General features: G+C 43.7%; 1 protein-coding gene across 1 annotated transcript in view; it reads right to left on the reverse strand.

Moving 5' to 3' along the window:
* LOC122643052 (microtubule-associated protein 70-1-like) overlaps positions 1 to 15,977 on the reverse strand; it is a 63,275-nt gene that overhangs the window by 7,038 nt on the left and 40,260 nt on the right. The window contains exons 3-10 of the mRNA XM_043836686.1: positions 7,558 to 7,623; positions 7,284 to 7,454; positions 6,915 to 7,085; positions 6,622 to 6,777; positions 6,364 to 6,510; positions 5,829 to 5,900; positions 5,192 to 5,728; positions 4,905 to 5,092 (exon numbers count right to left, since the gene is read on the reverse strand). Of these exons, the coding sequence (XP_043692621.1) occupies positions 4,905 to 5,092; positions 5,192 to 5,728; positions 5,829 to 5,900; positions 6,364 to 6,510; positions 6,622 to 6,777; positions 6,915 to 7,085; positions 7,284 to 7,454; positions 7,558 to 7,623 (1,508 nt within the window). The remainder of the gene's footprint in view (positions 1 to 4,904; positions 5,093 to 5,191; positions 5,729 to 5,828; positions 5,901 to 6,363; positions 6,511 to 6,621; positions 6,778 to 6,914; positions 7,086 to 7,283; positions 7,455 to 7,557; positions 7,624 to 15,977) is intronic.

Here is a 15,977-nt window from a genome sequence, read left to right on the forward strand (position 1 = left end):
GTTACTCGAACCGTCCACGAACATTGTCCAGGGTGGGTCACGGCTAGTCTTCTCCAGTGGCACGATTTCGTTCTTCAACTCGTTCTCGCTCTGCGTACACTCAGCTACGAAATCTACCAGAGCCTGGCCTTTTATGGCCGTTCGGGGCCTATACTCGATCTGGTACTCGCTTAGCTCGATGGCCCAGGCTGTTAGTCTCCCGGATACGTCGGGCTTGTGGAGAAGCTTCTTCAAAAGCTAGTCAGTCATGACCACTATCGAGTAGGCTTGGAAGTATGGTCTAAGCTTCCGTGCCGCTTTCACCAGTGCAAACGCGAGCTTGTTGATCTAGGGATAACGAGTTTCTGCGTCCAGTAGGACATGACTGACGTAGTACACCGGTCTTTGGATCCTGTCCTCTTCTCTTATTAAGGTGGCGCTCACAGCTGCCGATGATGTTGCCAAGTACAGGAGCAATTCCTTTTCAGGAACTGGTCTCGTTAATAATGGCGGATTGGTGAGGTATGCTTTAAGGTCTTCAAAGGCTCTGGCAATCCTCCGTCCATTGAAAACTCTTTGCGCCGGTCAAATTCTTCAGCGTTTTGAAAAACAGGAGGCATTTGTCTCCCGAACGAGAAACAAAGCGTGCGAGTGCTGCTATTCTCCCATTCAGTCTATGTACTTCACGAACAGTCCTAGGCGGGCTCATCTCCTGTATGGCTTTGATTTTTGCAGGGTTGGCCTCAATGCCTCTCTAGGATACCATATAACCCAGGAATTTGCCTGAGCTAACTTTGAAGGCGCACTTGGCAGGGTTCAGCTTCATTTGGTGAACGCGCAATACTTGGAAGGCTTCGTCCAGATAGGCTAGGTCATCTTGCGCCCGAATGCTTTTGACCAGCATATCATCCACGTAAACCTCCATATTTCGGCCTATCTCAGCCTTGAAGATTTTGTTCACCATTCTTTGGTAACTCGCGCCGGTGTTCTTCAAATCGAAGGGCATTACCAGGTAGCAGAAGTTTTCCTGGTCAGACCGGAACGCAGTGTATAGTTCGTCTCCTTCCTTCATGAGAATCTACTTATACCCAGAATATGCGTCCATAAAACTGAGTCGCTCGTGCCCTGCATTCGCATCTATTAGGAGGTCGATCCTGGGCAACGGGTACTCATCCTTCGGGCACGCCTTATTGAGGCCTGTGTAATCTATACACATCCTCCATTTCCCATTCATCTTAGGGACCATCACTACGTTCGCGAGCCAGGTCGGGAACTGCTCCTATCTGATAAAGCCGGATGCTTTTAGCTTCTCTATTTCTTCCTTCATTGCGGCCTGCTGCTCCGGTACGAACGTCCTTTTTTGTTGTACTGGCTTCCTGTTGGGGTCTACGTGCAAGGCGTGCTCCGCGATGCGGCGGGGTATGCCCGACATGTCCCCTGCCGACTAGGCGAACACGTCCTTGTTCTTTTGTAGGAATAGCGTGAGCTCCTTCGCTTCTTCTTGATTTAACGAGGACCCGATCTTATCCGTCCTGGTTGGGTTCTGTTCATCCACCGAGACTTCCACGAGCTCCTCGACTGGTTCTCCCTGCTGATATCGTCTATCTCCTTCGCGGTTGTCCACGACCTCTACCTGATAGGCTGTTCCCCTACAGTTGCCCTTGATGCCCTTCAGGAACACCGCGTGGCACTCCCTGGCTTTTTTTTGTTTTATCTGGCACTCCCCTACGCCATTAGAGATGGTAGAAACTGCCACTCCCAACTCGTTCAGATTAGGTCGCCCCAATATGGCATTGTAGGTTGTGGCCGCTCGAACGACCGTGAAGTTGACTTTTAAGGTCTTTTGGCATGGGGCCGTTCCCACTGTCATCAAGAGCTCTACAGATCCTTCAATTGGGGTTGGCGCCCCTGAGAAGCCGTACAATGGTGCGGCCTCGGGCTTCAGCGTACCGGGTTCGAACCCGTATTGCAAGTATGCATCGTAGGATAGCATATCCACAGATGCTCCTATATCCATTAAGACCCTGTAGACGGGTCGATTGGCTATAACTGCCTGAACCACGACAGCATCGTTGTGTGGCAGGCTCAACCCCTCCATGTCTTTATCCGAGAAGGTGATTTCAGGCTCCGTGCGTGCTTTCTTCTCGGAGACTTCCGCTACTGCTACAAATCTTGCTTTCGCCTTAGCTCTGCGAGTCGACTCTTGCCCTGGTCCTCCCAAAATGGTAAGGATTGCTGGGGCCGTGGACGTGTTGGTCTCGTCCTGATTTCTCCTGACTTCCCGAAGATTGTTTCTCTGATCGCCTTGGCGATCCCGATCTCCCCCTCTTCGGGCTTTATCATCTCTTCGCCAGTCATTCCTTCGGGTTTCTCGACCTCGGGGGTTCTCTTCCCTCCTTGACATAACGCCTCAGGTGGCCTTTCTGGATCACGTCTTCTACTTCCCTCTTCAGCTGTCTGCAGTCTTTCGTGTCATGGCCTATATCTCGGTGGAACTCGCAAAATCTGTTCGGGTTCCGATCCTCCAGTTTTGAGAACATTGGTCGAGGTCACTGTAGCAACCCTCGATCCGATACCTCCATCAGGATTTTAGTCCTGGTGGAATTAAGTGGGGTATACTCGAGACTTGAATCCCTCTTTGACCTCGCTCTCTTGCCGTCCCCCTTCTTGTCTTCCTTTTCACTCGTCCTTTTCTTCTCGGGAGCTTTTCCATCCACTGCTTTCTCGCCTTCATGATATCAAACATGTTGGCATATTGGTAACAACGATCCAGTAGCTGTGGCATAGTCGTCACTGGATCTAGCGCAAGCAACTTTAATAGATCGTGGGATCGTGGTTGGTGACTCCATTGTGCAGGGCGTTGAAAGCCATCGCATCGTCCAGGTCCTTGATCTCCAGGCTCTCCGCGTTAAAGCGGGCGATATAATCTCTGATGGACTCATCAGAGCGCTGTTTGACAGCCAACAAGTTGACTGCGGTCTTCTTCTGCTTTACACTGCTCTGGAAGCGGCTTACAAAGGCCATGGCCACTCTGTGAAGCTTCAGATCGAGTTAGGCTTCAATTTGGCGAACCACAACGCCGCGGGCCCCTTGAGAGAGGTGGGGAAAGATTGGCAGGACACTACATCGGACCCACCATAGACTGTCATCATGGCATTGAAGTAACTGATGTGATCGTTGTGGTCGTTGGGATCGCCCTTCCCATCATAAGCCTCGAACGTAGGGGGTTTAAAACCCTTGGGAAGCTCTGCTCTCATGAGTTCCCTTGTAAAGGGATGTTGGCCTGGCCTGAAGGTTTCTTCAGGGCCGTAATTTTCGTGTTCATCTCTCTGAGCTTACGATCAAGCTCGCTTTCTTCGACCTGGTTGTTAATGACGTTCGTGCGTGTGCGACGTGCATTCAACTCGTCCCTGAGATCTAGATGGGGTAGACTTGATGGGTTTACTCAATCAGTGCGTATGTCTGAGACCCTGGAATAAGTCCTTTCGGACCGGCTGTGAGAAATTGATTGATCTTCCACGTGCGGGGGCCTGCTCCGGGTAGGCAGGTTCCCCGTACGCACTGTTCCTAGAGGAGGTAGCTCTCGCCTGGATGGGTGTGATGACCCTGCTCTACTTCCTGATGCTCGTACATCGTCTCTCGCTATCCTCGGATTCTCCCGGGCAGTTTTTGGGAGTACCAAAGGTTGCAACGGTGTCGGTGGTGGTATCGGTGCTGGTGGCAGACCTGCAGCCACGGTAGCTACCGCAGTGGCTGTCCTTAACGCTTGCATCTCACGAGCTATCTCCCTCAGAATCCCACTCTGGTTGAGAACTTGTAGTTGTAGGTCCTGGATTTGTCCGACGTTGGCCAGTGCGCCGGGATCTATCTCGGGGACCAATCCCTGGGGGAGCGGCGACGGAGGTGGCAAAGCCTAAATGTCGCGACTGGATTGGCCTTAATTTTGCACCGCCACTGCTTGATTAACCTCTAGTGCGATAGAGGGTTGGGTTCTCGCTGCTTCCCCCGCCGTGGGTTGCTGGGGGTCGACGAACGTAGTTGTCCGCCGCGTTTGGGTCTTCTTCCCTGCATTCCCACTGCCGCGAGCGTTCTTCGTTGTCTGACGAGTCGCCGGGTTTTCCCCGGCTGGTGGGGCTTGAGTATTTGATGGAACGACATTGGGCTCTCCTGCCATGATCTTAGGTTCAGTCGGATAGAGAATCTAAGGCTTTGAGGATTGTATCGTTTCCCACAGACAGCACAACTGTTGCGTCAGAAATCCTCTCGGAGTGAATTCTTCCTGCAAGACAATGTACCGGGCCAGGCAGGTGAGCTCACTCAAATGCTTAAGTTAGATCTCTGAGAAATAGTCAGAACAATTAGAATTTAGATGATATGGAGTGAGACCATGGCTGATTGTAATGCAGGATCGTTGATGATCCATTCTATCCCAGACGCCGGCTGTGGCGTAACGTGGGCAGCAGTTTATTCCCTCCACGCCGGTAGTGGCGTTATATGGGCGACGGTTTTGGGACCGTGTCGGTTCCCGATGATGGTGTTGTTTCGAACCCGTTATTTGATCCACGACCCGTTACTTGATCCACGACCCGCTCTTATGGATCGCGGATTTATTCCTCATCAAGTCCTAAATTTTTTTTTTCTCGGGGACTGCCACCCCCAAATCCCCACATAGACTCACTAATTCGTTCAAGACTAGCAGTATATTAATGCAAAAAAGGTGGTCTGATTCTCATGGCCCTTCGGAATCAACCCACTAATCCAAGCTATGGAATACAAGACATCGTACCCCCAATATTCCCTCCATAGATCCAACACACATAGCAGAAATGAGAAATTTTCAAATTTGAAGGCTGCTGAAAAATTTCTGGGCGCAAATGTACCTACTTAACGTTAATACAGAAAAGTATAGATATAAAGCATGTTACCTAGCAGAAAGTAATTGAGAGCTATTTATAGCCCCTCTAGAAGCCCTAGGGTGCCGTGCCCTCGGATCACGCTCCTTGTTACCACGCATGGCAGAAACTTCCTTTTCCATGACAGCTACTTCTCTTCGCATTTTTTTGGCCTCAACTTCCATTGCTTTATTCAAAGTCTCGACCTTTTTTGCTAGCATCTGGTAGAGTTTGGAGTAACAAAACTTAACAAAACATCATGGCATTTTAAGGATGAAAGAGAAAAAGAAAATTGTACATAGGTAAGTTTAATAACCAACCTCAATAGCATCATCCTTGTCCTTAAGACTCTGATCCTTCTCATGGCAAGCTTTCCTCAAAGTTATGACATCCTTTTGTAACATATCATACAAAAATCCAGACACATAATCTTCACTAATTTTTGGGTTGTCACTTGGTTCCGCATCTGAGTTATCCTTAAATGTTCCAACAGTTTCATTACTTTGTATCCCATCACTGGTTTTGTCTGGGGCATAACATTTCCCATCTCCAGTTGATGTTTGTTTATTTCTTTCCACTGATCTACTACTGCCATCAAATGATCTTGATGAACATTTGGCATGTTTCAACAAAACACTAGCACTGTTGGAAGGTGACGAACCAAGCTGTGAATTTGACAACTTTTTGGACAAAAATCCATTAGGCGACGATCTGGAAAGAATTTCTGCTCCACCAAGAGACTGGCGTCTGGAGCGTCCGTTGCTTATACTTCTTCCTACTAACGTTGTTTGACCATTAGCATTAGAAGATTGTTTCAATCCTTCTTCCAGAACTTTGAGACGTAATTGGTATTTCTCCTAAGACTCAGCTCAATCAATGATAAAAATCCATTTAGATGAGGCTAAAAGATTAAATTATTAAGTTATGGAAAACATCAGAAAATGTTTATTCCCTCACCTTCAACTGTGCTTCAGACTTTGCCGCACGTTCTGCTATTGCTAGTTTGTCTCTAAGTTGTTGCATTTCTCCCTGCACAGATATTCCAAGCATTGTCAAATTTATATTTAAGTGTGCAGTTTCCATTGTGATAAAGTGGTCACGGGTTCAAGTCTCTGGAAACAGCCTCTCCGCGAAGCAGGGGTGAGGCTGCGTACATTATGACCATCTCCAGACCTGCAGTGGCGGGAGCCTCCCCCCCCCCCCCCCCCCCCCCCCCCCCCCCCCCCCCCCCCCCCCCCCCCCCTCGGCACTGGAGTACGCGCACTTTTTTTGTGCAGTTTCCCTCACAATTTTTTATTATTTTCTCTCACCTGTTCTAAAGATTTTGAGATAAAACGCCTGAAAGATCCATAAGCACAAGATCAGTCTTGTGCTTTACCACTATAATACTATATCACTAAGAACTCTAGTACAGAAATTGGTAAATGAAAAGGAATATTTCAGGGTTGAATAAGGGAATACAACAAGTAAGAGAGGGGAAACCACAACATGCCTGAAAAAGTCTTCTTTCTTCAAGCCATTGCTTTACAGGCATTACTTTATCATTGGCATCTTTCCATTCATTTGCGACTATTGTAGCAACTCGATTTGCAGAGACCTTTGCACGAGCCAATTCCCGGTCAAGAGTTTTCCTCTCCACCTAAAAAAAGATTTGATGTTAGAACAGCCAACAGATAAAAGTATGTTTAACATAATTTGTTACTTTGGAAATAAGTATATAATAATCATCTACGAGGAGAAAAATTATTACATTCATCTCCTGCACTTTCCTCTGATAATCACGCACAGCATTGGCAGCAGCACCGCCCGCAAGAACAGCCTCCTCAAGCTCACGGACTGTTTGGCTTAGCTTTTCAACCTCTGCAACCTTTTGCCTATGCATCTTGTCCAGGATCTTGTTCTCCTCCTGATAAAAGAGATGAAAAAAGCATCAGAAAATATTCAATTAGCGATCAACTTGTAAACGTCTAGTACCATGCCAATAAGACCATAAATGGATCATAACCAAAAGAATTTTATAAGAGATTGAATAAACAGACAAACCTGACATATCTCAATCTGCTTCATTAGCTCTTGGTTCTTGTTTTGCAGATCATCAACCGAGGATGCCTTTGCTAAAGCAATTTGCACAGATCTCTCCGCCTCAAGTAGAGCAGCTTCCTTTGATTTAGTTAGGCGATCCAGTGCTTTATTGTCCTCCTGCAACTTTGCTGCCTGGTAAACCAAGAACCAGTTCCAACCACATGAGACGCAGTTAAAGTTAAAACTTATCATTCCTGATGCTAATATGCAGACACAAATCAAACTTGAAATAATTTCAAAAGCAGGCATCCGAGATGATGATGAATTTGCAGAGGAAATGTTCGTAAGAAGATATTAACTGCATGTGGAAGTGGAACAATTAATATATACCTCCTGCCTAGCCAGCTTTAGCTCTGCCTCCAGTGGGGTGATAATAGCTTCAATAGGAGGCATCTCATCGTCCTTTTGGGCAGCATGGACTCTTCTAAGCGTGGCTTCCGCTGCAAACTGTGCAGCCAGAGCTGCTTTCTTCTCCTCATTTATTTTCTTAATCTCAAGGTTCTACAAAACAAGATACAGAGTATATACATCACTGAATACAGAATAACTTCAAAAAAGAAGCATAGAAAACACTTTCAACAGGAAGCAGAGCTACATAAAATACCTTGTTTTCCAGAAGAACTTCAGTTGCCTTTAGCTTTTCCTCGACCTTTTTCAGCTCATCAGTGAGCTTGTGGCATCGACCAAAAGAGAAATAAGCAACATCTCAACAATTGAATGCCAGCAAAATAAAGCGTAACTTCATAACATACCACAGATAAAATCTCTAGCAAACAAATTAGTTAATAATAGAGTATGCATTCAGGCCTTATTGTATGTGACTGTGTGTTTGTGTGTTGCAACATTCTGTCTTTGATTTTATAGAGGTCAGCCTAACTCCCTCTAGTTACATGGTTCAGCTCTTTTCTTGGTTGAGGTTGAGATTTTATATTGTGTTTAGTTAGTAATGGCTGCTGGCCTATCACCTTGGTTGTTTTTGTTTGAGACTTATGAAGAAGAATGCCCATTTGTTTCAGGATGTGTTCTCCTCAGAATTGAAGGTTATTGAAAGGGTTAGGATGAGCAAATCTAATTGGGCAATGGCTGATCCACTCTTCAAAGATGTCCAGTCATTTACCCCTTTTTTAGGGAAGATAATTGGATCATTTATTTGTTTCTGGATTAGATGAATATAATTAAATCTACCATTCCTGGGGAAAGAAGAGAGGTAGCTGAGGTCTCCTCTACCACCTGGGTCCTCTAATGTAGGAGTCAATAGGTCAAGCAGCAGAACTGTTTTGGGGGCTTATTTGGGCCCTATAGGTGTCTGGAATATTGTTAGAACAGAATTTCTTTCCCTCCGAATGGGTTTAGATTATGTTCTAAGGAAAGGATTTGATGATATCATGGTGGAACTGAAAGAAGAGATAGCAATCATCAGAGCTTGAAAGTCTTCTAATAAGATTGGCCCATGAAGATTTGAACATGTTATGAAACACATAAAATCTCTGCTTCATAGGTGAACAGCTCATTCGATTGCAAACTGCTGAGTTATGTAACCCAAAAGGGTATTTTGGGCTTTTTCCCCCATAGCTAGTAGAGTCAACTATGTGGGGGGTTTATTTGTAATTCTGACCACTCTTTGAAAGTTATAAATAAAGGGCTTGATGATCACATTGATCGTCAAGCATTCCATTCTAAATTGTTCTGTTAACATGGCATCAGAGCTAATTAATCTGATCTAGGTTTCAGAACAACCCCCCCCCCCCCAATCGTTTTTTCTCTCCTTCATCTTCTTCTCTCGGTCTCTTCGTCTTCTCCTTTTTTTCTGGTTTTCCACCCTCATTAAAGGGCAGCAGTAAGGAGGTGATCGAATGACTACCTCAACAATCAATGAATTAAAGAAGGTTTTTTGCGATAGCTGCTCCCTCCCTTTCTTCTGCTGTTTTTTGGAGACTCCTTGAAGATCAAGTCTCAAGCACAACTGGAGATTGATTGTTCGTACTGGAGATCCATTGTGGCAGCCTTGGACAGCATCTATCAAAAGTCATCATCAACAATTGAAACCCCCTACCCTACATCGATCTCAGCTTTCAGGGTTTATACAACCCTGGCAATTATCGGTTTTAGGGTTAGGGCTGTCACCTCTTGCTGATTTTTTGAGGGGAGTTCTATCCATACCAGAGGAGCACTCGACCTTGATATCAGCCATATCTTCTGAGTTTTTTTGAAAAATTCAGGTCTTCTTCTCCTTGGATCGATTTCTCCAAATATCGATCTCCTTTCTCTGGTTCTTCTGTGGCTGGCTGCATCCATTCCTTGCTGGTTCTGTTGATTGGTTGTTTGCAACCATGTCAGGTTTAGATATTACTACTGCTACTTCTGGGATTGATGAACAGACAAGACTGAATATTTACCTTTTGCTGCTCCTATCAAACTCGATGGAACTAATTACTAAATGTGGTCCAGGTCTCTACTTATTTGACCATTGCTGGTCGAGGAGTTACTGGACATATTATTGGCAGTGACTCAAAGCCAGCCGAAACTGGTCCTCTTCAGGATCGATGGGTGTCCAATGATGCTATGATGATGTCCTATTTGCTGCAATCCATAGTTGTCATGGCGTCGCCATGGCGCCACCATGGCGTCCTGGCGCTGGGGGAAAGGGCATATTGAGATCCGCCATGGTATATGTATAAATATCGAGCGATATGGCTTCCATGGCGTCGCCATGGACGCCATACCACGATATATGGGTATGTCGACTGATATTTGAACATTTAATATATAAAAGTCAGGTTTATATTTTATTTTTTTTTTAAAAACGATTTAATAACTTAGATGTTTTTTCGTTAATGTGTATTGGAGGTGTAACTTAATACACATTATCATAAAACTTAAAAATATTAAACATAATAACTTATACGGTTATACCCTAATGGGGGGAAATAGAAATCGCAAAAGGGAAAATCGAGAGGAGAGGGATCGTGACTCCGGCAACCGTAACTTCCTCGCTTCCTGCAACTCTCGAGTCTCGGCAGCCTTCGAACAAGTTCGAAGTTCGAACTTCTCCAGTTCTCCGGCAATCTCCAGGACTCCAACTCTCCAAGTAAGTAAATTTTTATTTTTTTTTTAATTTGGATCTTCTTCCTCCTCCCAGGCAGACCTCGTCTTCTTCTTCTTAACTTCTTCTCCTCCCAGCCTCCGGTAGTGATTACAGCCAGTAGTATCGTTTTTTTTTTTTTTTTTTCTCTTGCCTTGCTTCCTCCTCCCAGGCAGACCTCTTCTTCTTCTTCTTAACTTCTTCTTCTTCAGTTCTTCTCCTCCCAGCCTCCGGTAGTGATTACAGCCAGTAGTATCGTTTTTATTTTTATTTTTTCTCTTGCCTTGCACAGCCACATTTACACACACAGAGACAGGGAGAGAGTCGAGAGACAGACGGGGGGGATTTATTTCAGTTAGTAGTCCTCGACTCCTCTCGGTTTTTATTTTCTTTTTTGTTTTTTCTTCTTTGCTTGTTCAGTCACAGAGACAGGGACATAGTCGAGAGACAGAGGGGGGAGGGATTTATTCCAGTCAGTGCTGTAACCATAGTCCTCTCGGTTTTTTCTTTTTTCTTCTTTGCTTGTTCAGTCACAGAGACAGAGAAAGGGGGGAGGGATTTATTCCAATCAGTGCTGTAACCATAGTCCTCTCGGTTTTTTTTTTTTTTTCTTTTTTCTTCTTCTTGCCTTGCAACTAGCTTGCTTACAGTCGCAGACATTGGGACTTCTTGCCTTGCATTTTTTTTTCTTCTTCTTGCGTTGCACAGTGCACACATACACACAGTGTCACACACAGAGACAGGGAGAGAGTCGAGAGACAGAAGGGGGGAGGGATTTATTACAGCCGAACTATCTCTGTTTTTTGTCTTTTTTTTCCTTTTTCTTGCCTTGCAGTTGCAGGGTTGCACAGTCACAGAGAAGGTGTTTGTTTTTTATTTTTTCTTCTTCTTACCTTGCACACAGGCCCACAGCCACAGGCCCACACATACACAGTTACACTTACACACACAGAGACAGGGAGAGAGTCGAGAGACAAGGGGGGGAGGGATTTAATAGTTATTACAGGATTTACAGCCAGTAGTCCATCACTATTCACTGATTTCACTCACAGTCTCAGTCACAGACTCACAGTGTCACACACACAACAGCAGCAAGCACATATTCAACTCCATAATTTCAGTTTTTTTTTTCCCCTCCATCCATTAATGTTAATCTGCTAAAAACCAGTACTTGGATTTTGTGTTTTGACTGTTTTCCATCCTAGTTCAGCTTAATGTTAATATGCTAAAAACCAGTTTAATTGTTTTTTTTTTTGTTTTGTTACCTTTGTAGTCTACTAGTGTCTTTCACTCAACTAATGGATGGTTCTACACCAATTAGTAGTGGGGGTGAAAATATTGTAAGTACTGGAGCTACTCCAGGATATGATCCAAGCAAAGACCCAGCAAAAAAGGCCAAATCAAATGACCCTGGGTGGAAGTATGGGTATTGGCCAGATCTAACAAACAAGATTGTTGTTAAATGCACCCTTTGTGGCAAAGAAATGAGTTGTGGAATTAAAGATTGAAGCAACATTTGGTGGGTGGATATGGAGACGTTATTAAGAGTACCAAGACGAATGATTCTATTTCTCAAGTGATGAGGGAAGCTCTAAATAAAAAAAAGAAGAAACAAATTACGAAGTATTGGATGATGATGATGGTGATGATGATGTTTGAGAAGTTGGAGGGCAAATACAATCGAAGATACACTAGAAGGACAATCCCGGACTCCTACAACTGCTAGGGTGGCTCCTAGCTCTGGGACAATTGCTAGAAAAGAAAGGTTACTCAGCCTCAAGTAAGGAGTCCCATGGATGCTCATGTTAGACGGACTCCTGAGCAAGTAGTCAATGAGAGGCATAATAGTAGTTCTACACAGACTACTATAGAGAACCGTTTTAGGACACCAGAACAAAAAGCCAAAGTTGATTATCACATTGCTAAGTGGATGTATCAGCAAGGTATCCCATTCAATGCTATTAAGGCAAGGACCTTTGAGGTGATGTGCGAGTCTATTGCACAATATGGTTATGGATATATTCCACCTTCATATCATCAAGTGAGAGTGCCATTGTTAAGAAATGTTGTGAATGAAACTGCAGAGATGAAGAAAAAATATGAAGAGTATTGGAAGCAGTATGGGTGCACTCTTATGTCTGATGGATGGACGGATAAACGGGAAAGGCACTTAATTAATTTTCTCGTTAACTGTCCAGAGGGGACTTATTTCATGGGATCTGTTGATGCATCTGGTATGGTTCAAAGTGCACAAATGCTATTTGAATTGCTTGATAGCAAAATTGATGAGATTGGTGAGGATTATGTCATTCAAGTTGTGACTGACAATGCTTCAAACTATAAGTGGGCTGGTAAAATGCTTATGGAAAAGAGAAGAAAGCTATATTGGACTCCTTGTGCAGCCCATTGTTTAGACCTGATGTTGGAGGATATAGGTGGTCTGAAAGACTTTAAGAATGTGATAGGTAAAGCAAAAAAAATAACCACCTTCATCTACAGGCACACACGTCTTCTTGATGCAATGAGGAAAAGAACTGGACAAAAGGATCTTGTGAGAGCTGCAGTTACTAGATTTGCAACTGCTTGTTTGACATGTCAGAGTTTGGTTAAGCATAAGGATGCATTGAAGCATTTGTTTATTTCTGATGAGTGGAAGGGTTCCAATTTGTCAAAGACAGAGGCTGGAAAGAAAGTGGAAGAAACGGTGTTTGCTTTACCATTTTGGAACACTGTGGAAGATTTTATTAGAGCATCGAAGCCACTTATTGTTGTTTTGAGGATTGTTGATGGTGATGAGAGGCCTGCTATGGCTGAGGTTTATGTTGCTATGGAAGAAGCAAAAAAGAAAATCCGTGAACATTTAGCACATACAGAACGGCTGTGGAAGAAAATTATAAATATCATTGACAGGCGTTGGGAGTGTCAGATGGAGCGTCCATTGTATGGAGCCGCACTATTTCTTAATCCCGAAAATTTTTTCATGTTCAAGGAAAGTGAAGATGGCGAACTGATTGCCAATCTACACATCTCATTGATTGATGTCATGACCAGACTGGTGGATGACCCTGCTATACAAGACAAGATAACTTTGCAAATTGATGATTATAGATTTTCAAAGGGTTCTTTTGGGAGGGATATGGCGATTAGACAACGGACAACCATAAATCCTAGTAAGTAACTTAGTATTTTTAGTTTGTACCTACTTTGTATGCTACTATGTCTATGATGTATTACTATTAATTCAGTTTTTTTATTATATTTTTATAGTTACTTGGTGGAGTACAACTGGAGGTTGTGCTTTTGAGCTTACAAAGCTTGCACGGTGCATATTAGGCCTCTGTTGGTCTTCTTCTAGTTGCGAGCGCAACTGGAGCACATTTGAGTTTGTAAGTATTAACTTACATGATTACATTTACATTTAATTTATTTTTTAGACTTTTTTTTTTCACTTTTGTCATGTCTTTTATTGAAAAATGACTTTTTTGTTCTCTCTTGTTTATGAATTCAGATTCATACCAAGAAGAGGAATAGACTGGAACATTCTCGTTTGAATGATCTAGTCTATGTTCAATACAATAGCCGCCTCCAAGAAAGGTTTCAACAAAGACGTGAGCTGGAAGGCAAAAACAAAAAATATGATCCACTAATTCTTGATGAGCTGGATTGGTCTAGTGAGTGGATGGTTACCCAGCCAGAGGAAGATTTAGTCCATCCCAATGATGATCTCACGTGGGACGATGTTGGTAGAGCAATGGGGGCATCGATTGAAGCCCCCATCCGACCAAGGAGAACTCAAGCATCAACCTCTAGAGTCAATGTGACATATTCACGCCGTGGACAGGACATGGTAGAGGGAGAGGTAGCTCAAGGATGGCTAATGTTCAGGATGACTCTGAACCAAATGAAGACAAGGAAGAAGAGGAAGATGATGTGAATGACGACGAGAATGTCATAGATGACTATGATGGTGTCGAAGAGCCACGACAAGAAAATCTGCCAAATGCAGATCTTTTAGATGAATATGATAATTAATTAGTTTTGGACCTTTTGGATATTGTGGATTGTTTAAACTTTGAAGTTTGAAGATTAGTTCAGGACTTAAGGTTATCTATATTTGGTATTTTGGTTGATTACTTGACTTTAAATTTTGATCTTTGATTACTATTATACTATATTCAGTTATCTATCTTAAATTGTTTTTTTACTTTTGAATACATAATTTCCTCTCCTCTTTCATCAAATTCATATATATTAATATATACCTATTACTTTGTTCAGGTTGCTTTGCTCCAAATCACACACATGAAGAAAGACTTTTGCTATCAAGCTTGAAGAACAAAGTTAGCCACTTAGCCTATCATTTGATTTTTACTATTGCTTTCAATTATTTGATAGGCTAAACTATATTTTCATACTTTCATATACACTAATGGATATTACACTTTCATGAATTAAACCATAGTATATTAGTAGTAGTGTAGTACACTTTCCTGTTGATTTTTGATGTTATAGGACATATATTATAGCATACTAAATGATATTAAAAATAGAGAAAATAAAAAATAAAACATGGTCCACGCCATGTCGATATATCGACGTGACACCCCTCCACCGACTTGGATCGCCGTGACGCCGTGACAACTATGCTGCAATCTATGTAACCTGACCTCTCCAGCAACTAATTATTTGATACAACCCATCAAATATGGAGTGCTGCCAAGGAGACTTACAGGCAGGTAGGGAATGATGCTCAGGCGTATGAGATTCGAAAGGAAGTTCATGACACCACACAAAAGGAACTGTCCATCTCTAAATACTATGCTGCCCTAAAGAGTTTATGGCAGCAATTGGATCACTACCCTGATTTCAGCCTTCCACTACAACTGATATTGCTTCCTATCGTAAACACGTGGACAAAATTTGTGTCTACGACTTCTTCGCAGGCCTGAATGTTGAATTTGACCCCATTCCTATGCAAGTTCTTAGCTGATCTCCATTCCCTGCATTAGAGCAGTCCTTTGCTTTGGTTCATATTGAGGAGACTCGTAGGGCTGCTATGTTGCACACTACTACTGTTGATAGATCGGCCTTACAAGCTGGTTCCAACCCTACTTCTATTACCATTACTAATGGTGGTAGTGCTGCCTCTAAAGAGCCTGTAAAGTGTGAACACTGCAACAAACCCTATCACACTAAGGCTACGTGTTGGAAATTAAATGGGAAACCTGCTGACTTTGAGGCGAAACATGGTCGTGGGAAGTCCAAGTCCAAGGCTAATCATATTGAAACTACTGCTGCTGCCCCTTCTACAGATGTTGGTCTCACTCGGATGAACTTCTAGCTTTCGTCGCACGTTACGAGCCTCTTGACTCCACTGCTCCGGCATGCACCGCACTGCTGCCCCTTCTACTGGACATTGGTCTCACTCCGGATGAACTTCTCACTTTGCTCCGTATTCCGATCGGTAGTCATTGTGCATCATGTCTCCGGTCCTTGGATTACATGGGAAACTTTTCCGACTTTGAGGCGAAACGTGGTCATGGGAAGTCCAAGTCCAAGGCTAATCATACTGAAACTATCACTTTGCTGCCCCTTCTACAAACATTAGTCTCACTCCGGATGAACTTCTAGCTTTCCGTCGCATGCTACGAGCCTCTTCACTCCACCGCTCAGGCATCCGCACTCGCTGCCCCTTTCATAGACATTGGTCTCACTCCGGATGAACTTCTCACTTTGTTTCAAGTATTCCAGTCGGTAGTCATTGTGCATCGGCTGTCTCGGTCCTTGGATTATAGACTCCGGTGCTACGACCACATGCGGTTCCTCCCATGTGTTTCACCAATATTCCCCCTCTTCGGGAAAGACACTGTTTGAGTGGCTAATGGTTCTCTTTCTCCTATATCTAGACAGGGTTCCATTCGATGCTCTCCTACCCTTACATT

Source organism: Telopea speciosissima, chromosome 10 (assembly GCF_018873765.1).
Source record: "Telopea speciosissima isolate NSW1024214 ecotype Mountain lineage chromosome 10, Tspe_v1, whole genome shotgun sequence".
Taxonomy (NCBI): domain Eukaryota; kingdom Viridiplantae; phylum Streptophyta; class Magnoliopsida; order Proteales; family Proteaceae; genus Telopea; species Telopea speciosissima.